Source organism: Atta colombica, unplaced genomic scaffold (genome assembly GCF_001594045.1).
Source record: "Atta colombica isolate Treedump-2 unplaced genomic scaffold, Acol1.0 scaffold89, whole genome shotgun sequence".
NCBI classification, from domain to species: domain Eukaryota; kingdom Metazoa; phylum Arthropoda; class Insecta; order Hymenoptera; family Formicidae; genus Atta; species Atta colombica.
Window position 1 is genome coordinate 1,530,339 of NW_017259582.1, and position 25,816 is coordinate 1,556,154.

Sequence of the window (25,816 nt, forward strand, 5' to 3'; positions counted from 1 at the left end):
ATGATGGCCTCTATTCTTGTCTGAAGCGTTCCCACGCTGTAATGTAGTGTTGTCCATGCCGACGAATTTTGCCTCAATAGTGGTCTTTATATCACATTGAGATGCCGAGACTTGTTTGTGACTTTTTCAACTACGCTTCATACATAATAGATTACTGTCCAAGAGATTTAAATCTGGGCTGTTGGGAGGCCAGAATTCCAAAACATATCGACGTTGTCTGAGAACCAATTTTGAATCAAATAACTCATGAGCCAATGCACCGTCCTGCTGAAAAACATATAGCCTTCCGGACGCCACAATTTCTATCCACGGTTTCATTACATTCATCAGAACGCTGAGTCATTCGAAATCAGCGTTTGATCCTTTCAATGATTGCGGGCGTCCTCGCGATGCGTTCTTTCGAGTGACTTTTCTTTGCTGGCATACTGGAACCTTCGTTGGACTGTTTTAAATATTTTGCCACAACGTCATAAACGGTTGATCTCGGATAACCAAAGAATCGAATTATTGCTGAGCGTCCAGCGCGAAGGCCTTCGATGATCGCTCTTATATACTCCGCACTTGGTTTCAATATCGCGGCCATTTTGAGAATATGACTGTTTACTAGAAGCATCAGGCATTTCTCAGACGTCAACAACAACCTCTGGTGGAGGCACAATATAGCCGAAAATTTAAATTGAAATTTGTCCGGATTTTGATGACGCACCCTGTATGTCTTGGAATGAATTTAGAGGATTGCATTTAAACATTTTGATCCTAACAATATTTTATTTTAATTAAATTTCGAAGTTACTAAATGTGTAAAAGAATCCACATAAAAAGCAGTTTTTCTTAAAATTGTAATTTGGTAGAGGAATTTAATAAACAAAGTTATATTCAACCTAAAAAAATGGGAAATGATTACTTTCTTGTATTTTACTGTTCTTGTATTTTTTTTTTGTTAAACAGTGTTATTTACACATTATCATCTGCAAATTAATTCGTGCATGCTTTTATGTTTTTATGCATACACATACGAATTTGTGTAAAAATAAAAATAAATATTTATAATTAAATAAAAAAAAATAGATTATATATATAGCTTTGATGTTATCTCGATTTTATATATGTCTGTTATATTATCGATTTTATATATTATCTATATTTCTACTATATTTCTACTATTTCTACTATAGGATATCGCTATAATATGAAATTACCTCAATCTGTAATCCAAAGGATTGGCGGTATATGACAGTGGATTCAGAAGTTCGCCCAAATCATGATTTCCCGTGCAGTACAATTTTAAAAGTTGAAAACAGAGATCGTGTATTCGTTTGCCGTTATTTAACTCGGCATCGTAATCGTTCTCTCTATATTCAGGTTCAGGAATTGCCGCGTACGCTTGAGCTTCCATTGTATTGAAAGATGTTTCATAGAGATCTAAGGCATCAGTGATTGAGGAAGTCGGTGGTGACAAATACCATAGATGAATGGCAAATGCCCGTTTCCAGTCCAGATCCTCGCACACATTAATAGTGCCGTGTTTGCTAGAGATAAGCGGTTCGCCCGCAATCAACATGAATAGCTTTAGACGATCAATTGTGAGATTTTCATCTACATTGGTTTCCTGCCATAACGCGAGTTGTTGCTTAATCAGTTTCTTGACTGTCGCACCACTTCGTAATTGCGCCATCAGTAATGCTAGACAGTGGTCTCCGGCCTTCCGTGCTTCCTGACAAGCATCTTCCAGTTTGCAAGCAGAAAGTAGCGACAATATTATTTTCTCATGAGAATTCTTAGTTACAATGTCGATGTTTTTGATCTCTTGTTCGATTGTTTTCTGGACCACATTCCTTAACCACTCACCTACGGCTTCTCTTCTCACTATGACGTTATAGTGTTCCTCATTGGCGTTATTAGCTGTGTCTTGATCGATGTAATTTCCCCAAAGTGCTACGCATAAAGTCCACACGATACTTGCGTACTGACGATATGATCTTTCGGTGGCACTGCCACACTGCATCTGTTCATCATTGACATCCTCGCTTGGTCTTTGTTCCTTTTCAACAAAATCCTGCGCTAGCGTACAATGTAATCGCAACGCTTCGTTCACACTGTCAGGCATTACGTCAAACGTGGGACAGTCTCCCTCATGACTCATCACACAGTGATCCAGTTGGATTCTCAAGTGACATTCTATACTATCCTTGAACATCTTCATGTCATACTTGTCACCACCTACGATTTGTAAACGTTGAACAATTACAGTCGATGAGACATCATCTGACAGACGACCAGAGACGTAATGGCTTAATTGACTAAATGTGTTCCTTAGTTGCATCTTGATTGCTTGTTCCTGCGTGCTCAAAGATAACAATGTCAGACCGGCACCCCAACTCGGTCGAAACGTCCTGCCCATATATATACCAGTGTCGGCAACGCAACGAAATCGCAACTTATTCAACCTGGACTCTTCAAGCGGAACAACTTCATAGTGATACTTCAATACGTTTGTCACTGGTGTAATCACAGGTGGTGGAATAGTTTTCTCAATAAACTGTTTGTCTTTGACACCGATACAAGATAAATGTGATTTTCTACTCGACGTATAAAATCCGTTTTCCGGACACGCAGATAGTGCTTTGTTTGCGATAAGAGTCGCTCGTAAAGTCGCGTTGTATGAAACTTCATTGTTCTTGGTTTCTGTAACATCTGGGAAATAATTTGTCAAGGTTTTCTGTACAGAAGAAAATATACCATTGCTTGTTTTGTCGTTTATATCTTCATCATTTACATCGAAAAAGCTTGCTTTCATAAGTTGCAATTTATGACTGTCTGTACCGGTTACACGAGCGTTATCACCGATCGGACTAATGGTCATTCGTTTTTCGTAATTATAATCTCTAGAAACAAAGCCAGAACAGCTAAGTGGAGTTTCCTCGACTGGACTGACGATCATTCCTCGTTCCTCGTAATTGTGATCGCTGTAGGCAAAATGGTTAATTGGAACCTTTCTTAAAAAATTGCTCTCAATCATACTCAGATGCTTGCTGTTTCCGATCTTCGTACCGTCAAGCGTTCCGTTGATCGCTCCATTGATCATTTCCTTATTTATCATCGACGATGGATCAACAAGTTTGCCCTTTTGTATGGCCGTGGAGAATCCCTTCAATTTCTTTGCTTCTGAAGTTGACGGAATCTGACTGTCATCCTCGTCTGAATCACTGAGACCATACTTGGAAAAGTGATCGACCTTGAATACCCATGAGCCCGTCTCCGGTCGATACTCGAGGAAACGGGTGTCATGCTTCGCAGATACTCTACGTAATTTCCCTTCGTAGTTCATCGCGGCGAGTCGCTGTGGATCCATAATCGGCTCATGCAGCGACTTGTCATGCGGCCATACCTTATCTAAAGTGACCTGTGCCTTTCGATTCAGACCTTGTCCCACTAGTGGCTTTTTCTCATCGTCGGGATAAATAATCACCTCTTTATGACGAAAATGTACTGTAATGGCAATAATGGTATACCAATCACACATAATATGTAAATATAATTCTTCTTCCAAAGAAAGATGCTTATATACATAATATATCATAATATATAAACATATAGTATAGTTGCAGTAGAATATTTAATTATAGTGAAATTGAAAAATACAACGCAATATATTACAAAATATTTATAAAAAGTTAATATATTAATATATTAATTAATATATTTATGCAAATTACCGATTTCATCAAGATTCAAGCCATAAACATCAAACGAATCCGGAAAGTATACGTTGCCATAACCTTCGCGACCGATGGTAAAGTTCGGTACGATGCACGTCTCGCCGCAAACAAAATCGTCTAGTTTATCGAGCGATGGAATAGTATAATAGCCTGCTCGTCGTAATGTAACTTTAGCCATGTTCATAGACCAGTTTGATTGTAACATCGAAAATGAATTTTCATCCGTTTCCTGGCCGGATTCTTGGAAAATTATAGAACAAAAATTTTAAATAACATATAAAAGAATCTCTCATGTCTTTGAAAAAAATTTGTTTAGTTACTTTGAAAATTAACTATATACATAAATCTATACCATTTTATAATCATATTAAATAGTAAATGAATAAACAATATAATTTATTAATTATTTAATAGTTTACCTGCACTTTGCATGGTAAGATTCACAGAATTTTTTTCATCAAAAGTAGAATTTAGTGGCACTTCGATCAAATTAATTGGGTCTAAATGATTTGATATATTATTTTGTGTTCTTAATTCGACCACTGTATTATTCACCTCTTCGGATACATTTATTCCAGAAAAGGGTGATTGCTGCCCCTCAAGCAATTCATCATTTGAAATTTTATTCTTCCGCGGAAGTGTCGACTTCAACCTATATAAATTACATTTAAAGATATTCAAATTTATTTTTTTTTATGTTTGTATTAATTTAAAAAACAAATTCGAGATATGAAGATCCGAAAAATATATTTTGCATTACCAAGATGCAGATGATCGTTGGTCATTCGCAAATTGATTATTATCTTGGCTATGATTTTCTTTGTCATTAACTTCAATATTGTTACTGTGTATTATATTTGTATCTGTCCTATCATCTGCGGTATCATTTGTCACGGATTCCATATTTTCTGTGGGAGATTGAACCGAAGAATTTGTCGCTAATTTCGGTCGTAATACTAAACGTTTTGCACTTGGCCGAGGTTGAAAAGCCTCAGTTATCACGGGATCCTCTTCTTCGAGACCATCAAACAAAGATTTCTGGAAAGGCATTTCGTAAAATAATAATTTAGTATTCCATTTAATAATGATTTAAAAGAAATATTTTATAACAATAATATTTTTTCCATATTTAACACTAACTTAATAAAAGAAAGTATTAAAAGAGGTGTTCTAGTTTTCAAATTATACCCGAATGAATCTTGAAAAATGTTTAAATCTTCAAAACATAGAAAATAACAATCGTTTTTTCGAATCAAAAATAACAAACAAACGAGAAGTAGTAGAAACATGCTAGAATGCCTTAAATATAGTAAAAAGTACCAATTCTCATATATATTATTAATTCTCTATTAATTATTATTCTCATATATATTATTAATTGCAAAATCATAATTTTAGCCAAAGATGTAAGTACATTCTATATGCAAAAAATCTCGAATCACTTTAGCACTATCTAGGATGGTTACGTGGAGGTAGAATCCGGAGATAGAATCCCTTGGCAGAGATAAGGACTTCACAGTTCGTCTTCCTGTTCCCGGCATTTATTGACCCCCCCCCTCTCTCTCTCTCTCTCTCTGTGTGTGTGTGTATATGTGTGCGTATGTGCGCGCGCGCGCATGTAATACAGATAAAGTGTGAATTTCCATTTCATTTACATTTTTATCATAATCTGATGTACAATAATGATTTTTCTTTAAAATAACTATTAAGAAATTGAGAGATCGAGATATTTTCTTAAAATTGAGCTTCATCGAAAAATTTTGATAAAGAGCTCGATTTCAAAAAAATATTTTCGTGATCAATTTTTCAATAGTTATTTTGAAGAAAAATCATTATCAGATTCTGGACGAAAACAGATGAAATGTAAATTCATTCCCATTTTATCTACATCATAAGCGCATGCGCACGCACATGAAGTAGAGTTCAATATCAATAAATACCACAGGAATGATGAATTATGGGATCCTAATTTGTCACGGGATGTTAGGCGGATTATACGATGCATTTTGGCTTAAAATAGTCTACGATCTTTAAATGTACTTATATTTCTGGCTAAAATTATAATTTTCCAATTATTCATAAATGTGAATAATACTATTTTTGCTAAGCCATTCTAGCAATATTTCCATCACTTCTCAGAGAAATGATTGTTATTTTCTGTTATTTGAGGATTTATCCAACAATGATTTTTTAAAATCTATTCAGGTATAATTTGAGGATCAAAATTGTTTTTTAATCCCCTCATTTACCTTAGATAGTTGTGTAGAACTGACAACTCTAGCTTTAATTTTCGGAGATTTATTATTTGCAGTAACTCTATATTGTGGATTGTTCAATATTTTCGATGCTGGATTTGTAGGTTTTAAAAGTTCTTCAGTCTTCCCAGATGCCTATAAAGATACACATAATCAAATTACAATACTTCTTTCAGGATAATTATTTAAAATCGACAAAGTACTTACTGGTAAAAGATTCTTCAATAATGGTGAATCACCGAATGGTGCAGAAACGAGAGCCAAAATTTGCTGATGTACTGGTACTGAACCGTTTGTTTTAGTTTGGTTTGCCACTCTAAGATAAATTTATAATACTTATTCAATCTAATTATTAAATATCTAAATAACTAAACAAGCTTTTAATAGAAATTAATAAAATTAGAGATATTAATGAAAAAGAATAAAAGCCGTTCTATAATTACATAAACATAAGAATGGGAGTAGTAATATAGGAGATATAGTAAATATATAACAGACTAATCTAAGGTCCAATTTTTCATTACTGGTTAACAGATAAGTTAAGCTATCAGGGTGAGTTAAATTTAACCTGATGTTTCACCCAATGAACTTTACCTATAACATCATCACAGATGAAGATTGGATAAAACATCAGATTAAGTCTAATCACAAATTAACTAGAAAATAAAAAATCAGACTTAAAATAGAGATTAAAGATATGTAATTTGATTATGACAAATCAGTTTGAACTTTCATCTTCAAATTGAATATTTCTCAGAACAATATTCTCTTCGTTTATATTCCATGATATATTATAATATAACCAAAAACAATGCAATAAAAAATTTGACATGATGAGTTGTTATGTTATCAACAAAAAAATGCTGGTGATATGAACACGTGCATAATAGCACTCGGATTAATTAACTTTTATACTTTACATCATCGTAGTTATAAAAGATGAAATTAAACCATCTTTCACAACATATTTTACAATTGATAATATTAGTTTACCTTACGACACTTTGTAACCACGATTATGTTCACGCAATTGTAAAACGATCTTTAATAAAATTAGAGCATAAATATTGCATTACCCTCCGCTGAGCGAACTCATTCCTGTTCCAGATATCATATTAGAAGTCGTTCCAAAAGTAGAAGAACCAAATGTTCCGGAAGTGTTAAACGTTGTATTATTTCCAGCATTTCCAAACAAACTGCCTGACTTTTGCCCAAATAATGAAGAACCACCGCTCAAATTTAAACCAGTACTTGTGCCTATATACATATACACATATTATATGTACATATATTATATACACATTCGCACACATTTTCATATATAGGCTATAATAAAGCGACTGTATTAGACTCGTTTTTCGAAAAATGCATATGTTCTAGATAAAAGATTTAGAAATATGTTAGATAGCATGTTAGTAGGCCTTAAATAGCGTTATTAAAAAGTGTCTTTCAGTAAGAGACACAGATGACTACGTTTATATTTTTTAGTCCTGTTGCTCGTCTGAGTGTGGTCTTCTCTTTTATGCCTGTGGTGCGCACGCTGGTACATAGTTCATATGGGACCTATGGTTCAATGTCAATTCCGAACGATAAAGTTTTTATTTAGAGAAGGATAAGTGGCGATGGATTGCCACTTCCTTCCGAGAGAAAAACGAGTATATGAAAATATTTTAGTTTTCGGAAATCAAACCCGGGATCTCTAGCATAGCAGATCAGTGCGCTGTCTATTCTATCACACTTGCTCTCATACGTTTACACAGACATCCTTAATCAGGTTTAATAATATTCGCAGTTATGACCAATAGCTATTGGCTAATAGCTATTCTTCTGAAAAATGATCATGATCCATGTAAATGTAATCAGTGTAACAGAATGAAGCATTCTTGTTGTTTGTTAAACAAAGATGATATGATCACTGTGTTATATTGTGTCGCTTGCTGAATAGCACTAAAAGTCACATAAAAACTAATTTGAATTTTTTAAATAAATTCCTATTTTTATTGTATATCTTTGTAGCTGACTTTAAGAATTTTTCAAAGCGTTATAACAAAAGCTATAACAAAAGCTAACATTAAGTACTTTGAGTTATGAAGCTCAAAAGTTACAAAATCGCCGACTTTAGCATTGTCCGACTAACAATCACAATCTTTTTAATGTTATTAAGGATCATGATCTTTTGATTTTTATTAAATTTTATATTAAGGTCATGATGATGTAATGCCAAGGTTATCATTGGAAGTTGTTTCTCCTATTTTCATTATTACATTCTTCTTCTTGGATTTCCGATCAGTACAAAAGATTACAAAGAGTTACAGTATCACACAAAAAAGGATCCAAGGATCCAGTGATAAACTCCTTGGAGAGGCTTCGCTTATTCACAACTCTTATATAGTATCGTATCAATTCAAAATAAATATTCAAATAGGCCTTAAGCCTTCCATATAATTCGCAATAGCCTTAGGGTAATCATAAGACGTACCGATTTAGCCAATCAGAGCTGAAAGTTTTTGAAAATTCTTGTCTGTGATAACTAATTTTTACGTCTTACGCTTACTATTACGAAAAGTGTGCGAATCCTTTTAAGTCTTCTAACTTAATTATACAGATAGAGCAGTAACGACTGTCGTAAATGAAATTCCGCAACAGTGACCGTAAGACGTAAACTTAAACCGATCAGGATATTGCTTTAGGTCTACGTATTTTAACAGAAATGAAAATAATAATAAACTTATTCATAATCTTACAATAAGATGAATTTCAACCGGAAACTTGCCTTATGGATAAGTTTACTGCTATTTTTATTTCCGTTAAAGCAGTATTCTGATTAGATCACCGGCTTAAATTCACATCTTAAGATTACTATTACAGAAATTTTTGTCTGCGACAGCCCTAAAATCCGGTTGCACTAATATTACTTTGACTTTAAGCAAGACTTAAAACTCTCTCGTTTTAAAGCGAGACAGAAAGTTTTAAGCCTTGCTTAAAATCAAAGTAACGTTGGTGCAATCGGGCTTAAATCCGATCTACATAAAATGCAGAACACGGATCGCAAATCGCAAGATTAAAAATTAAAGATTATGGTTTTGAACATATATTGGATATACACATGTATAGGTTGTACATTGCTTCTGTCTACACAGTAAGGGCTGATTGTTCTACTTGTTAATAAATTTTATCTGGCAGTCCGCGCATGTGATTGGTTAATCTTACTACTTACCCAACAAATAAGATTATTAAAAGGTGGAACAATCGAGTCTAAGTTGGGTTGTCTATCTGCCTATGGACAGGAACATGCTTTACTGGTAACGCAGAATAAGAAAATTCGCAAGAGTCGGCGGGGAATGAAAAATGAATCAAAGGAAATTGAATTTCACATTCTGATATAGTGTAAAATTCAATAATATGATATAAAATATATCAGATATGTAAATATAAACGGAATTTACAAATAGGTGGCCATAGCTGTCAATATAGTTACTATCAGACGGCAGCCATTTCCTTGTTCTGACATCTGACAAAGACTTTCAACTCACAACAATACAAGTTTCATACAACAGTATAGTTTGTAATAGCATTGAATATGTCGAATTTTGTGTCTGGAAACTACGATTTGCGGACAGCATTGATTTTCTTACCATTTGAAGAAAACTATTGCAGAATCGCAGCGAATGCTTGTCGAAGCATACGGTGCTCTTGGTCACAGTGCTTTGAGTGGTTTAAAAAATTCAAAAGTGGCGATTTTAACGTGAGAAACGAAGAACGTGGAAAATCACCGTGGAAAAAGTTTGAAGACAGCGAATTGCAAGCATTGTTGGATGAGGATGACTCAAATTTAACAACTCGCGGATCAATTGAATGTGACACGAGAAACCGTCTCCATACGTTTGAAATCCATGGGAAAGATGGGAAGAAATCCAGAAGATGGGTTCCACATGAACTGAATGAAAGACAGCAGGAAAACCGAAAAACCACTTGCGAAATGCTGTTCGCCAGGTACAAAAGAAAGTCATTTCTCCATCGAATTGTGACTGGCGATGAAAAGTGGATATCTTTTGAGAATTCGTGGATATATTTTGAGAAAGCGTAAAAGATCATGGATAACTCCAGGCGAACCATCGACATCGATTGCAAGGCCAAATCGCTATGGACGGAAGACAATGCTCTGTGTTTGGTGGGATCAGAAAAGTGTGATCTATTATGAGCTGCTAAAACCTGGCGAAACCGTTAATACTGAACGCTATCGACAACAAATGATCAATTTGAATTAAGCTTTGTGTGAAAAATTACCGGAATATCAAAAAAGGCAACACAAAGTGATTTTGCTTCATGATAACTATCATACACAGCAAAACTGGTCAAGGAAACGATTGAGGCATTTGGTTGGAAAATACGGCTTACTCACCAGACTTGGCTCCGTCCACTTATTTGCATCGATGGGACACGCACTTGCTCAGCAGCGCTTCACTTCTTACGAAGATGTACGAAAATGGCTAGATGACTGATTTGGCTCAAAAGAGCAACAATTTTTTTGGTGTGGCATCCACAAATTGTCAAACAGGTGGAAAAAATGTATAGCTACCGATGGGCAATACTTCGAATAAAATATTTTTTATCATTTTCATGCAATAAACGTGTATTTTCTATTAAAAAATTCCGGTTTCATATTTACATACCTGGTATGTATATTTATATAATACAAATAATATTAAAAAATAATAATCTAACATAAATGAAATTTAATAAATGTTTAAAAAAATATATAAATATAAATATTTATAATTATAAAATAAACATTTTTTTCTTAAAATATCTATATAATAAATATTTGCTGTAATCAACATTTTTTAATGCAATTCTTCACATAAAATAGTTTCTCTTACTTGAGTATAAAAGGGGTGGGAGGGGGTGATCTCTGAAAACGAGTTACCCAGTATTCTGTAACTCGTTATGTATTCATAACTACTATGTAAAATATCTGCGCAACTGTCGTTGAACAGATAATGACTACATAACGAATTACAGAATTCCGTCCCTGGTACCTTATTCTGTAACTCGTTAAGACAGTAATGACATCATTGCGCAGATATTTTATGATATAAAAAGCGTTACTGTCTTAACAAGTTACTGAACAAGGTACCTACTGGGATGCTTTGCTCGCAGTATTGCGAACAACAAACCGCTTTGTAATTTTCGCAGATTGGATATCTTGCTGTTCATAATATCGCCAGTTATAATAGTCGAAATTGTATTACTAAAAATGAATTTTATTAAAATATTAAAAAAAGTTAAGAACAACTTGTTGAAATCGATCCTAAGTGAAAGTGAAAATAATGCAACGTAAAATATATAATGAAAAGGTATGAAATTTGCTAATTTGTATTTACGATTAGATTAAAATCATAAAAATCATACCTTTTGGATGTAGATTGAAAATATCAACACACATAAGATTAAATTTTTTATAAATAAATTTTATAATTTTATAATTTTGGGATTTATTTAATATTTCCGGATTTTTTATTTAGGCTCAATTTTACAACTCACAGTTAACTCTTAATCGAGATTCAATTTATTCCTCATCTCTTTCTAATGCTAAAATTGGATAGTTAACCTTGAGTTGTAAAACTGAGGCCCTATATATGAATAATTTTCGCATATGAAAATGACAGTTTCTCAATTGTGATTGATCGATTGTATACGGAATTATGATTATTTTGAATAAATATCAATATTGCTATTTGCAATATTGATATTTATTCAAAAATAGGGCCTCTGGATCTTAGTTTTCAATCAGCTCAGCTTTTCCAGATTTTCTATTGAAAAAAACGATCCAATACGAGTAGCTATATTCATGCAGAAGTCCGTTTAGTAAATTTAGGTGTGCAGATGAGCAAGCAGTGAATGCGCTACCCACTGCATAAATGAAAGCATCCTATTTCAAACTTGTTTGTGTTCATTATTTTGATAACGAATTTGTGATTATAATGTTTATACATATAGTTTATACATTAGCTCTTTTTTTTTTGATCTAAGAAAAATGCGCACAAAATTTTTTTAATACATTTATGATTATATCACGTATATACACACACGCAACATTAACGTTAATATATGTAAATTGAATCATGTATTAAAAAAAAAGAATAATTACCAAGTCCACTTGAAGACGCAGGTGTAGTTCCAAAGGAAAACCCTGATGTTTGGCCAGCCGGTTTAAAAGACGAGTTAAACAATGAAGATCCAGCATTAGAGCCAGAATTGAAACCTGTATTAGTTCCGAATGTGGAAGACGCAGTTGCACCAAACGTAGATGTTGTTCCAAATCCTGTAGTAGTAGTTTTGTTTCCAAATAATGGTGTGGTATTTGTAGCTGGTTGACCAAAACCAGTAAAGACGGTACTAGTCGATGTCGATGGAATATTAAAAGCAGACTTGTTCTGATTGAACAATCCAATACTCTATAAACAAAGTATAAGTATCATTTTGATTTTTACACATATAATATGTAATGTGTGTATTATATATTACCTGATTAGATTGTGTGGAGCCAAATGTAGATCCAAATCCTGTATTTTGTCCAGTATTAATGTTACCAAAACCTGTTCCAGCAGTTTGGTTCGTGCTGCTAGTACCAAAAAGCGGCGTCGGGGCAGCTGCTATAAATAAAATTGTATACTTTATTAAAAACATATATTTTTACACACTTACTACTTTATTAATAAAATAATAAGTAAATAATGCACAAAAAATTATGTAATATTTGAAGAAAACAGACAAAAATGTATTTATTCAAATATTACATGAGTTTTTTGTTCCTTAAATTGTAATATATGTTTCAATATTTTTCAAATTACTATATATATTTTAATTTTATAGATTCCATTAATGTATAAAAATATAAGCACATATCAACATCTATGATTAATATATTAAAATATAAGATAATTAGAGAATATTTATTATACAAGATACAGCTCAAAATTTGAACATATAGAATACAATATAATAATTTATGCGTAAAAAAAAAGCAATTTTTTTCTTTGATAAAATAATTTTTAAATGAGAACAATTTAAGTTACATATAAATACTAATATGCCTTTATGCTATTTTATTATCTCTCTAAAATAAGACTTACAAAACTTGCATGGATCGCAACTCACTTTTTAAAATGGCAAACGTTATAATATATATTGATTATTTGCATCACTTTATTTATATAATTTTATCTATATCTCACTATTTCTTCTATTTGTAAATTTTTTATTTATAAAATTTTATAAATTATTTCTCGGATATATAATAAGTGTAAAGAAAGTTATTATTTGTATTATTGATAACGTTGACATTGATATCATTTTCAGGCGAGTTTGATAACAGTAGATATCAAATAGTATCAAAAGATATCATAGTTTCAAAAGATATCATAGTTGATATCTTCATCATAATTGATAATTATCAATTGTATGGAAAATTGGATCGGACGAATTAACATATGATGTAGTTTATAATTCAGTAATAAAATGTCATGAACATTAGGTTTAGTGTTAATCAATAGTAGATATTATTAGGTAAAAAGAGATATATTTTAAGAATAGACTTCTTTTTAGAACTCAGACTTTGTAGTACAAGACCATTATGCAAAATATCATGCGTTGCTAATGTATGTAACTATCTTATCTCTAGAATATTTGTTCATATTATGTATTAGGAATAGATTTTCATTTATGTAATTTGTATTGAGAAGGCACCGAAATCATTGATCGAAATGTCGATACTTTAGTTCAGAATAAATAATAAAATTTTGTGCATCGTTAACCATGTTAACTCTCTATTGGCAATTTTTTCTCTTTTTTTTTATACCTTTGATATCATTATTCATAGTTCAAAATCTATCTATTATTGAATTTGATATCTACATCTTTTGTTTATCAGATTATAAGCTATATCATTGAGTAGATTTCCATATTTCATCGTAAAAAGCTCATTTCAGCATATTCAATTTTCCGTACAATTAAAATACCTTTTTACATTATTATTGAAACACACAAAATTGTAAAAGAATTAGTGAGCGCAAGTTTGTATAGGACGCAAAATGTAATTTGTTTTAAAATGTTTTTTTATGACCCACTAAAAATCAACGCGATCCATTAGTCCATCCATTAAGAATCCATGTTTTAAAGATTTTTAAATATCATTATTTTAGATATGATTTATAAGAGAAAATTTTTCAAATGATATCTCTTGTTCTACGAATAAGGATCTTCTTTTAAAAATTGCATGTTATCCAATTTATTTTCAGTTGTTGTTTCGGATAGAAAATTCTCTTATTAATGTATTAATAATAGCGATATGATAGTATGTATGATTATGATATATATTTATATATATATATATATATCATAGTCATACATACTTGTTAATAAAATTTTCAAAGAAATAGTAAAACATATCGCAGCATTCCTGATTCACGTGTAATCTTCAATTAACTTCAAATAATTATTTTAAATTGCTCTTAGCAGTGGACTCGATGATAATCCGCAAATTCTTCCTACCTCTTAAGGTTCCTGAGTACTCAGCTAAGAACTGTGACGGTGATGACACAGAATCAGACGGCGGCCTGGCGAAATCGGTAGTAACGCACACAAGCACGAGCCAATGTACATGTGTTTTCGGCGCGCTGAAGATGAGAATATATACATGGGTTCGTGCTTGTGTGTGTGTGTGTGTGTGTGTGTGTGTGTGGGGGGGGGTGCGTGTGTGTGTGTGTGGGTGTGTGTGGGTGGGTGCGCGTGTGTGTGTGTGTGTGTGTGTGTGTGTGTGTGTGTGTGTACAGCGCCTTACTACGATAAATAGCTGAACTTATAAGCGAGGAAAAGTGATGGTTTGATGATGAAATTTATGTTGCATGACATTTTGTTATTATTTGTTTAATTGTGAAAATGTGACTTGTCTCATACTTATTTAGTTATCCTAAAAATGGGTAGAAACTACAGTTATTCTTCATAAATTTCAGTCATCTTGGAATTTTGTACTTAAAAGCGTTTCACTCGTATTTCACTCGTTTCAACAGCTTGAACCGTGTTTCTGCCCGAGTATAGACTCATTTTACATGCTTTTTACGACCATTTATTGATTATTAAGGGAGGAAAAGACAGTTTTCACTCATTTTTACAAGTATTTTAAAATGATCTCGTAATCTAGATTTATCCAAATTGTCTTTATTTACAAATGGCATGCAACATAAATTAATGTGTCATTTCTCGCTTCTGACGTCACGATTCCAATATGGCCGTGATGACTACTCAGGCTTTAAATTGTTCTCATTTAAAAACTGTTGCACAAATACATTTTGCTAGAAAAATTTTTCTTAGCATAAAAAATCACCATTATATATTTTTCATCATTATATAATCATCATTATATATTTCATGTGAACGAATTCACCGTGTATAATAGAGATTGATAGAATTTATGACATGTAAATATGTATATGTAAATATGTATATGTGCGTATATGTGTGTATGGATAAACAAAATAACTTACTACCAAATGGCTTTGTTTGAGTATTAGTACCAAACAAATTTGTAGTGGGTGTAGAATTGAATGCAAAACTATTTGTTGTTGTAGTTGCTGGTGTCCCAAAATTACTAATAGGTTTGCCAAATAGTCCAGTTGATCCTGATTGGCTAGTAGTACCAAATCCTCCAGTCATTGATCCAAATCCTCCAACAAATAAGAAAAATTAGAGAAATCTCTTCCGTTTTATATAATAAAAATATTATATAAATATTATACATAACATTGTTTATATATAAGGACTATTTGTATTATTAATAAAGGTAAATTAAAAAAGGAATTATTATTTATTTCTAGAAATCATCTAAATATTTCGGTTTTTATAAGTCAATATAAATATCTGTGCAACATACAATCTATATACATATATGTATAGTGTGGTGTGTGTGTGTGTGTGCGCGCGCGCGCGCGCACGTGTGTGTGTGTGTGTGTGTGTCTTTATATACAAAGAAAAGTTTAAGGTTCCTAATTACTCAGCCAAAAACTCTGCGTTGACAGTGGCGACACAGAATCAGACGGCGGTCTGGCGAAACCGGTAGCCACACAGCACGAGGCGACCATGTCCGTGTGTTCGCCTGCGACGCGCCGAAAGTGAACGAGACAGCGAACTCCTTTTTATACTAGTCGGTTGTTTCAAGCAACTAAATATGCTTTCTCGGCCATTAGTGGCCTTAAGCATCAATAAAGGGCAGGGACATTCTAAATAACATATAAGTTTTCATAAATTGTAGTAATAGTGTGTCCCTCCCATTAATGCACAATAGTATAAATCACGTTAAAACGATTTTTTATGCGCATTATATAATATACCCCTCCTTCAACTCGAGTAGGAAGTAGAAGTAAAATCTTACTGGAAAAAAATTATAAACCAGCATTTCTTTTCACGAAAATCTCGAAAGGTTATCAAAAAAGAAATGCGTATGTTTAAGACTTGTGAAGAAAGTATGCGAAAAAAAATTGAATTGCAAAAAGAACATTTTTCGCTTATAAAACGAAAGATATTGATTGGAAAAAAAATCCGTATAAAAAAATGTAGGTTTTCGAAATACCTACAAAATGAAAGTGAAACATTAAAATCGATCTATTGATTCAGTGGGAAAAAAATAAAAAACATCGAAGCAAGTCTTTTTTTCACTTGCTCTGTATTCATTGAGATTTAAACGCAACCTTTGAAATTCTCGTAAAATGTAGCCTTCGTAATGACGAACAAATCTAGCCCTGAACAAGTCTGAATGTTCATTAATTTTTGCAAAAAGCCATTTGTTTACTAAAAACCTATCTGTCGGAAATTTAATTTCTTCATTTTTAAGCAGTCGCACTTCAATTTATTCAGGGGTGATTTTTCTTCTTCAAGAGTTGCACTATCACGTACACTTAATAACAGATTTTTGCAGTTAAACTATTAAAAACAACTTTAAAAATCCTTTTCCGTATAAAAAAATGGAATAATTCCGTTAATATGCATCTTATCAAATAGCCGTGTGAAACATTCGACAGCTGACATTTTTCTACAAATTTAAAAAAAAAGATTATCCTTTAATTATTAGAAGTCGAGATACATTTTTTTTTTCAAAAAATCACTGTGACTCTAATTTTTAAGAGTTTTCGTCTGGCACCAATTTATCAAGGAAGAATTGAATTTGCCGTTAAAAAAAATCTCGAATTGTAACTATGAAATTTTTGAAGTTTATTTATGAAGTTTATTTAGTTTAGCTATGTTTCATTAGCTATGTTACTTTATTTAATATGCTATAAAAAGTGTCCAATTGGACAATTAAATGTACGGAATTATCAGTACAAAATTGTTTTTATGAATTTAATTGCAGATGCGTATATGAAATATGTAAACAAATAATTAATAATTTGCCATGTTAATGTAACTGTTAAAGATATAACACTAACTTTCGCAAATATAAAAGTAAATTAACTACTAAGTTACATGAAAAATATGTTTTGCAACTATATTCAACAGTTTAGACATTTTTTTACAGTATATTAAATAAAGAAATATAACTAATATGACTTAAATTTGTTAATCAAACATGCACTCCATATTCAAACGTGATTTTTTAGTAATAAATCGAAAAAATAAAAATTTAAGAAACAAAAAACTAAAAATTTCATGATTACAATTACTTTGCGAAATATTTGATTAAGCTATTTGTTTATATCTCGTCGAACTACTCCAGATTAAAAAAAAATCATGTTTCTACATCAATTTATTGCTGAGAAAATGTAAATTTAGCAAATTTTAACGCACGAAATCAGATACGCGCGAATCGCCGATCTTTCCTACTCGACTATGCACCGACTTCCTTCACTCCGGCACACTGCCTCGTTCGTTCTTCAACTTTCCAATGATTTTAAACAAATTTTTTCGGCAGTAAAAAATTCGAGAAATTTTTTAATAGCAAATTCAATTTTTCCTTGACAAATAGATGCCAGATGGAACTCTTGAAAATTAGAGCCACAGTGACTTTTTGAAAAAAATTATCTCGGCTCCTAATAATCGAAGGATCTAATCTTTTTTTTTTAAATTCGTAGAAAAATGTTAGATGTCATGCTTCACGGCAATTTGATGCATATTAACGGAATTATTCCATTTTTTTTTTATAAAACGATTTTAAAAAGTGGATATCTTTTTCCATACAAAAAAATGGAATAATTCTATCGTTAATATGCATCATATCAAATAGCGGAAATAAATACCCACTTTTTAAAATTGTTTTATAATAGTTTTGTTTAACTGCAAAAAATCATTTTGTTATTAAGGGTACATGATAATGCAATTCTTAAAGAAAACAAAATCACCCCTGTAAATTACTATGCGACTGCTCAAAAATGAAGAAATTAAGTTTTCCGCAAATAAGTTTTTAATGAACAAACAGCTTTTTGCAAAAACTAATGAACATTTCAGGTTCGTTCAGAGCTAGATTTGTTCATTACAAGGGCTACATTTTATGAAAATTTCAAAGTTTGGAGTTTAAATCTCAATGAACAAAGATCGAGTGAAAAAAAGGCCTTTTTCGATATTTATTTTTTTTTCTGAATTAATAGATTGATTTTAATATTCTACGTCTCATTTTGTAGATATTTTAAATATGCTACATTTTTTATACCGAATTCTTTTTCATACAACTAATATCTTTCGTTTTGTAAGTGAAATATTTTTTGCAACTATTCGATTTTTTTTTGCATATTTTCTTTACAAGTCTCGAATCTCAAACATACGCATTTCTTTTCTGATGGCCTTTCGAAATTTTCTTGAAAAGAAATGCTGGTTTATAATTTTTTTCCGGTAAAATTTTACTTCTACTTCCTACTCGAGTTTATAAAGAAGGGGTATACTATATAGTGCACATAAAAAATATCATAAACAATATCTTGTAAACTGTTGCGTTTTAACATGATTTATACTATTCTGGATTAATGGGAGGGATACACTACAATTTAACTTATACAAGTTTACTATTACAAGTACAATTTTACTATTTATTTATAGTAGTTATTTAAAATACCTTCCTCGTCCTTTTATCGAGGATCGCCGAATGGCCGAGATTGGCGAGAAAGCATTTTCGGTCGTTTGAAACAAGCGACTAGTGTGAGAAAGAGCTACGCGCTATTCTCGTTCATTCTCGGATGCGCTGCAAGTGAGCACCCAGATATGGGCTTGTGCTTGTGTGTTACAGCGCCGCACCACGATAAATGGCCGAATTTATAGGCGTGGAAAAATGACGTTTTGATGACTTATCTCATACTTATGAAAATCCTAAAAATGGGCGGAAACTACAATTATCTTGGAATTTTGTATGTAAAAACGTATATTTCACTCGTTTCAACAACTGTTGAACCGTGTGTTTCTGCTTGAGTATAGGCTTACGTGCCTTTTATGACCATTTATTGATTATCAAGGGAGGAAAGAATAATTTTCGCCCATTTTTACAAGTGTTTTAAAGCGATCTCGTCATTTTTTTTTGGATTTGTTTTTATTTACAAATGGCATACAACATAAATTAATGTGTCATTCCTCGCTTCTAACGTCAAGATTCAATATGGCCGCCGCGACTAGTCAGGAGTCTTAAAGCTTGTAACGGTCAAAGCTGGATTTTAGGTGCTTAAATAATTTCCATATGAATTTACACGCACGCACGCACGCACGCACACACGCACAGGATGTCTCTTAAGTAAGATCCGGTCTGTATTGCGGGCATAGAATGGATCAAGGGAAGTGAAAACGTCTTATACCATTTTGAAATATTCACTAGTTTTTGAATTAAAAAAGAAAACGTCTATGTGCGATGAAACCGCGCCGCGCGAATTCAGCCATGGCGTCTCATAGCGATGGCGCGCGCGCGTAGGGGGAACGAAGGGTTATCCTTCTCTTCGCCCTTCCTGCCGTATGATTATAGAGTGAAGCGCGATGGACTGTGCTATGAATTCGCGCAGCACAACCGCATTGGTTTAGACGTTTTCTTTTTTAATTCAAAAATTATAGCGGATATTTCAAAACAGTATAAGACTTTTTCGTTTCCTTTGATTCATTCTACGCCCCCAAAGCGACCCGGACCTTACTTAAGAGACCCTGTATACATGCACGCACGCACAAACGCACACTACATATAAATTCATATGGAAATTATTTAAGCGGTCACATCACTTCGAAAAAAATCGAAAATTTTTTTGCTTAAATAATAGTTATACATGTAAAAATATAACTTCACTAGAATGGAAAATTCTACCAGGTATGTAAATATGAAACCGGAATTTACCAATAGATGGCCATAGCTGTCAATATAGTTGTCAGACGGCGCTATTGATGCCATTTCCTTGTTCTGACATCTGACAAAAATTTTCAACTCACAACAATACAAGTTTCATACAACAGTATAGTTTGTAATTGAATATGTCGAATTTTGTGCCTGGAAACTACGATTTGCGGACAGCATTGATTTTCTTACCATTTGAAGAAAACTGCTGCAGAATCGCAGCGAATGTTTGTCGAAGCTTACGGTGCCCTTGGTCACAGTGCTTTGAGTGGTTTAAAAAAGTGGCGATTTTAACGTGAGAAACGAAAAACGTGGAAAATCACCGTGGAAAAAGTTTGAAGACAGCGAATTCCAAGCATTGTTGGATGAGGATGACTCAAACTTAACAACTCGCGGATCAATTGAATGTGACACGAGAAGCCGTCTCCATACATTTGAAATCCATGGGAAAAATGGGAAGAAATCCAGAAGATGGGAAAATGGATTCCACATGAACTGAATGAAAGACAGCAGGAAAACCGAAAAACCACTTGCGAAATGCTGCTCGCCAGATACAAAAGAAAGTCATTTCTCCATCGAATTGTGACTGGCGATGAAAAGTGAATATATTTTGAGAAAGCGTAAAAGATCATGGATAACTCCAAGCGAACCATCGACATCGACTGCAAGGCCAAATCGCTATGGACGGAAGACAATGCTCTGTGTTTGGTGGGATCAGAAAAGTGTGATCTATTATGAGCTGCTAAAACCTGGCGAAATCGTTAATACTGAACACTACCGACAACAAATGATCAATTTGAATTAAGCTTTGTATGAAAAACGACCGGAATATCAAAAAAGGCAACACAAAGTGATTTTGCTTCATAATGCACCATCACACAAATAGCAAAACTGGTCAAGGAAACGATTGAGGTCTTTGGTTGGGAAATACTTTCGCATGCGGCTTACTCACCAGACTTGGCTCCGTCCGATTACCACTTATTTGCATCGATGAGACACGCACTTGCTCAGCAGCACTTCACTTCTTACGAAGATGTGGCTAGATGACTGGTTTGGCTCAAAAGAGCAACAATTTTTTTGGCGTGGCATCCACAAATTGTCAAACAGATGGAAAAAATGTATAGCTACCGATGGGCGATACTTCGAATAAAATATTTTTTATCATTCTCATGCAATAAACGTGTATTTTCTATAAAAAAAATTCCGATTTCATATTTACATACCTGGTAAGTATTTACAAAATTACAACTGATTCTTTGAAATACTTTCCCTCACGATTTAAACGTAGTTTTCTCAAAACGATATTTTCAATCGATGTACATCATAACTTCTAGTTTTCATTCGATTTATAACTTTCAGAGAATCTTCTTTTGCTAATTATATAAAGAAGTACGTAGCAATTTTATGATTAATTATAAACTATTATTAACATTTTTATGATAAAAAGATTGTTTTTTTTATCAAATGTTCATCATTTTCATAAAAGTGCTTATTTCTGAAAATCATATAATTTACTTCTTTAGTAAATGTTATATAAAAAAATAAAAATTTTTAGTTTTTTATTTTAGACCAAACTGTTTCATAATAATCTTGTTTACGCCGATTAGGCACTCGTTGAAAATCAGCCTATTTCAATCAATTGTAGTGCTATCATTTTCTTTAAAAAAATTATCAAAAAACTTTTTGTATACTTCAATATACTTATAATAAATTTTGTATAATAAATTTTATACATTTTTAATTTATTTTATCCTTTTTACACAAAAAAATTCCCAAAAATAATTTTCTTTTTAAGGGTCCAAAGTGGTGTAACCCCTTAAGCATTTAAAATCCAGCTTCGACCATTATAAAGCTTTAAATTCTTCTTTGTTGTGTATTCATATGTATGATTTTAATAAATCGTTTATTATTATATCTTTATATGTTAATCTGCTTCCTTTATTAAAGCATCTTCAATTTATGATCTGCATTAAGGGGATTCTAAAGTCTGCATTACCAACTAAACATTTACTAACTATTAAATTTTTGTATAATGATTACTTTTTTCCTTTTTTACATATTTGAAATTTTTTTCCAAGATTAAAGTATACGCATTAAGGTGATTGTATCGCAAAATGACTTTTCTTAAGATTTGTTTGAAGTTTTTACTGTTTGAAGATAATTTCTATACATACGCATAATTTTGAGAGTGGTAACCAGGCATGTTCAAGAAATAATTGCATTTAAAGTTAGTACTTATAACATTCCTATGCTAGACAAAGAACGACAGTATATTTTCAATTATAGCGCAAAAATTATAGAAATTCGCTCAAAAATTAAAGATAAATAACACTATAGATAAATATAATATGAATCCCCTAAACCTATGCTATTTAGAAACACAGATTAAAACAAATCTTTGACAATATATGAGATTTTAAAGTATGTATATGCATCTAATTGCGGTAAATGTCAATTTATTGATTATAAGAAATTTTATATACTGAAGATGACCAGATAAATGGTCAAAAATGTTCTAATTAAATAATATTTTCGAAATAAAGAAAAAATTAGGCAAAAACATCTAGCACTAGGCTTATATTACTTGTTTCTTATTACGACTTTTATTATTTATATAAAGGGTATATTTAGCACTACCTAAAGACGCTATAGTAAGAGATTGTCATAAGTTTTAGTTAGAAAATGGCGGACACAACTTATGTGGGGTCTACAATAGGAGTTATTGAGACGGTTGTGAAGTCTTAAATCATAAAAAATAAATCTTTCATAGTCAATTATTCTCCTTAACTCCTTTTAACTGTAATTGATTAATTTTTTATGACTTAAGATCCCAGGACCGTCTATAATTTTTATTATAGACCCCATATTAAGTATTATGCCCGTATCATACTACGCATTAGAGATTAAGAATTGTGAATTTAAGAATTCAGTCAGAACAAAACGGAATAAAATGAAAATTATCTGATTGGTCGAACTCTAATCTTTAATTCGCAATCCTCAATCTCTAATGCGTAGTGTGACACGGGCATTACAGCTTTTAATTGACATGTATACAAAATATAGTAAGCCTTGGTTAAGTGGCACGAAAGTGGATGCATGTGTGCGAATTTAGCGGTGAATTAGATTGCGTACTGAAGTGTAATTAGAGGAGAAAAATAGGATATTAAGTGCGGATAAGTAGAATACGGCATAGAAGTGACACAAATAAAGACGATAAGAATTTCGTAGTGATAGGACTATTCTATACGAGATAAAGAGAAGGAAGGTGAGGCGTCAAAAGACGCAGCTTAGGAAGAGGAGAGGGCCGGGAAGAGAAAGGTGGTGGATAGCAAGCAGAGAAAGTTGATGATAGAGAGAGGAGCACAGACGGAAGAAAAAGGTAAATTAAATGAAGAGACAGAGAAAAGGATAGAGAGGAGAGGAGGAAAAGAGGAAGTAGAAGATTAAACAGGAGGTTAAATTAATGAGAGAGGAAAGAATAGCTTTCAAGGAAAATATAAAGGAGGAAAGAAAAATAATTATGGAAAGTCTGAAGGTCAAGATTTTAGGAGGAGAGGATTAGGAGAAAGAGAAAATAATAGAAAGAGAAAATAAGGTAAAAGAGAAGGCGGAAAAAAGGCTTAGAGAAGAATGGGAGGAATATAGTAAAGAGACAAAAGAGATAGTTCCATGTAACGGAGAGTGGTCAGAAGGAAGCATGGATAGATTAAGTGAGAGAGAGATAGGAGCAGTGCGGAAATTGATGATGGATAAAGAACGAGAGAAAAGAAAATACAATATTGCTATTAAGGAGATTAATTGGAAAGGAGATAAAGATATAGAAAAAGGTAAAGAATGGACTCAGAAATTTATAAAGGAGAAAATAGGGGTAGATATAGAGATAATCAGCTGGAGGATGAGCGGACCAGTATTCATTAAAGTGAATAATGAGGAAATAAAGAGGTGAAAAGAACCAAGAATAAAGTAGAGGGAAAATCTTTTTCGAAAATGATTTAAGTTTTGAAGAAAGGAAGACTCGAATAAATAAATAAATGAAAGCACAAGAAAACAAGGAGAGGAGGATATAAAAATAGGATATGAGAGAGAGAAAATAAGAGGGATTTGAAAAACTTGGGCAGAAATAGAGAGAAGGGAGGAAAAGAGAAAAAGAAAATAATAGGGAATATGGGGATAAAGGAAAGAAAGGGATAAATCAAGGAAATGATAAGAGAAAAACAAAATTTAAGTTAAGCCAAGAAGGAAGTATACAAAATTTAGGGGAAGGTGGAAGGAGAAGAGTTAAGAGAGATACACGAGAAGAAGAGAATTCGAAGGCAAATAAAAGAGGAGGAAATATTATAAATATGTTTTAGAACATTGCGGGTGTAAGTAATAAGAATAAAGATTTTTGGAACTATGTAGGCAAGTTTGATTTCATAAGCCTATGTGAAACATGGCTGGAAGAAAATGAGTGGAAAAAAGTTAAGGGGAGGTTTCCTAGTTCACATAAATGGGAATATATATATGCACATAGAGAAAAGAAAAGAGGCAAGGCTATAAGGAGATTTATAGTAAACGTAAAGAAAAACTGGGCAGAGGAATCGAACTTGATATATAAAAATAAGGAAGGAATAGTAATGTCGATTATAAGGGAAGAAGAAGGTTGTAATAATATCGATATACAATAGAGGGAGCTGAAAAAATTTAGAAGAAAAGTTAGAAAGAATTCTAGGGGACATGGAAAATGAGAAAATAGTAATAGTAAAATAGGTGGAGATTTTAATGTAAGAACAGGCGAATTAGTATTGAGTAGGAAGAAGAAATAGAAAGAAGACAAAATGATAGGAAACGGAGGAAAAGAGTTGGTAGATTGGGCACAAAGAAAAGAATGGTACATTATAAAACGGATCGACGAAAAGAGATTGGGACGGGGAATATATTAATAGATGTAAGCATTTGAGAGCAAACGCAGATTTAGCGCATATCTGTTCAATAAAACTGAATAAGTTTATATAATATCTTTATTATTAATATGAACGTTTCGACTTTTTTTAAGTCATCTTCAGCGTATATCACTCATTTTTTACTATTTTCATTAGTTGGTGGGTTAAAATGATTGCCAATTTGAGTATTGATACCATCCTTAACAAGCAAATACTCTGCAGATATTTTTACAAGGAAATTAATACAATATTCTAAATATGAACTTTATTAAATTTATATTATCATTATTTGCGATCTTACAATGTTATACTTGGATCTTAAGTCACACAGCTTGTTAAGGATGGTATCAATACTCAAATTGGCAATCATCTCAATATCTTAATAAAGATATTATACAAACTTATTCAATTTTATTGAACAGATATAAATCTAACTGCGTTTGCTCTCAAATGCCTACATCTAAATAGTTTTTGATTACGAGAGCTTTTGTGAAATTAAATAATTTTATATTTTTGTACTTATGTATAAAAATAGGTTATAGGGGTAGTATGGATAGTATATATATATATATATAT

The 25,816-nt window shown here is 32.3% G+C and overlaps 1 protein-coding gene across 2 annotated transcripts in view; it reads right to left on the reverse strand.

The window, feature by feature from the left end:
* The window catches only part of LOC108693252 (nuclear pore complex protein Nup98-Nup96), a 43,935-nt gene that overhangs the window by 4,740 nt on the left and 13,379 nt on the right, over positions 1 to 25,816 (reverse strand). For both annotated transcript variants that reach the window (XM_018202103.1, XM_018202104.1), the window contains exons 7-16: positions 15,520 to 15,699; positions 12,503 to 12,630; positions 12,126 to 12,432; positions 7,051 to 7,231; positions 6,182 to 6,290; positions 5,969 to 6,109; positions 4,480 to 4,757; positions 4,139 to 4,371; positions 3,717 to 3,959; positions 1,200 to 3,489 (exon numbers count right to left, since the gene is read on the reverse strand). In XM_018202103.1, coding sequence (XP_018057592.1) covers positions 1,200 to 3,489; positions 3,717 to 3,959; positions 4,139 to 4,371; positions 4,480 to 4,757; positions 5,969 to 6,109; positions 6,182 to 6,290; positions 7,051 to 7,231; positions 12,126 to 12,432; positions 12,503 to 12,630; positions 15,520 to 15,699 — 4,090 coding nt within the window. The remainder of the gene's footprint in view (positions 1 to 1,199; positions 3,490 to 3,716; positions 3,960 to 4,138; positions 4,372 to 4,479; positions 4,758 to 5,968; positions 6,110 to 6,181; positions 6,291 to 7,050; positions 7,232 to 12,125; positions 12,433 to 12,502; positions 12,631 to 15,519; positions 15,700 to 25,816) is intronic.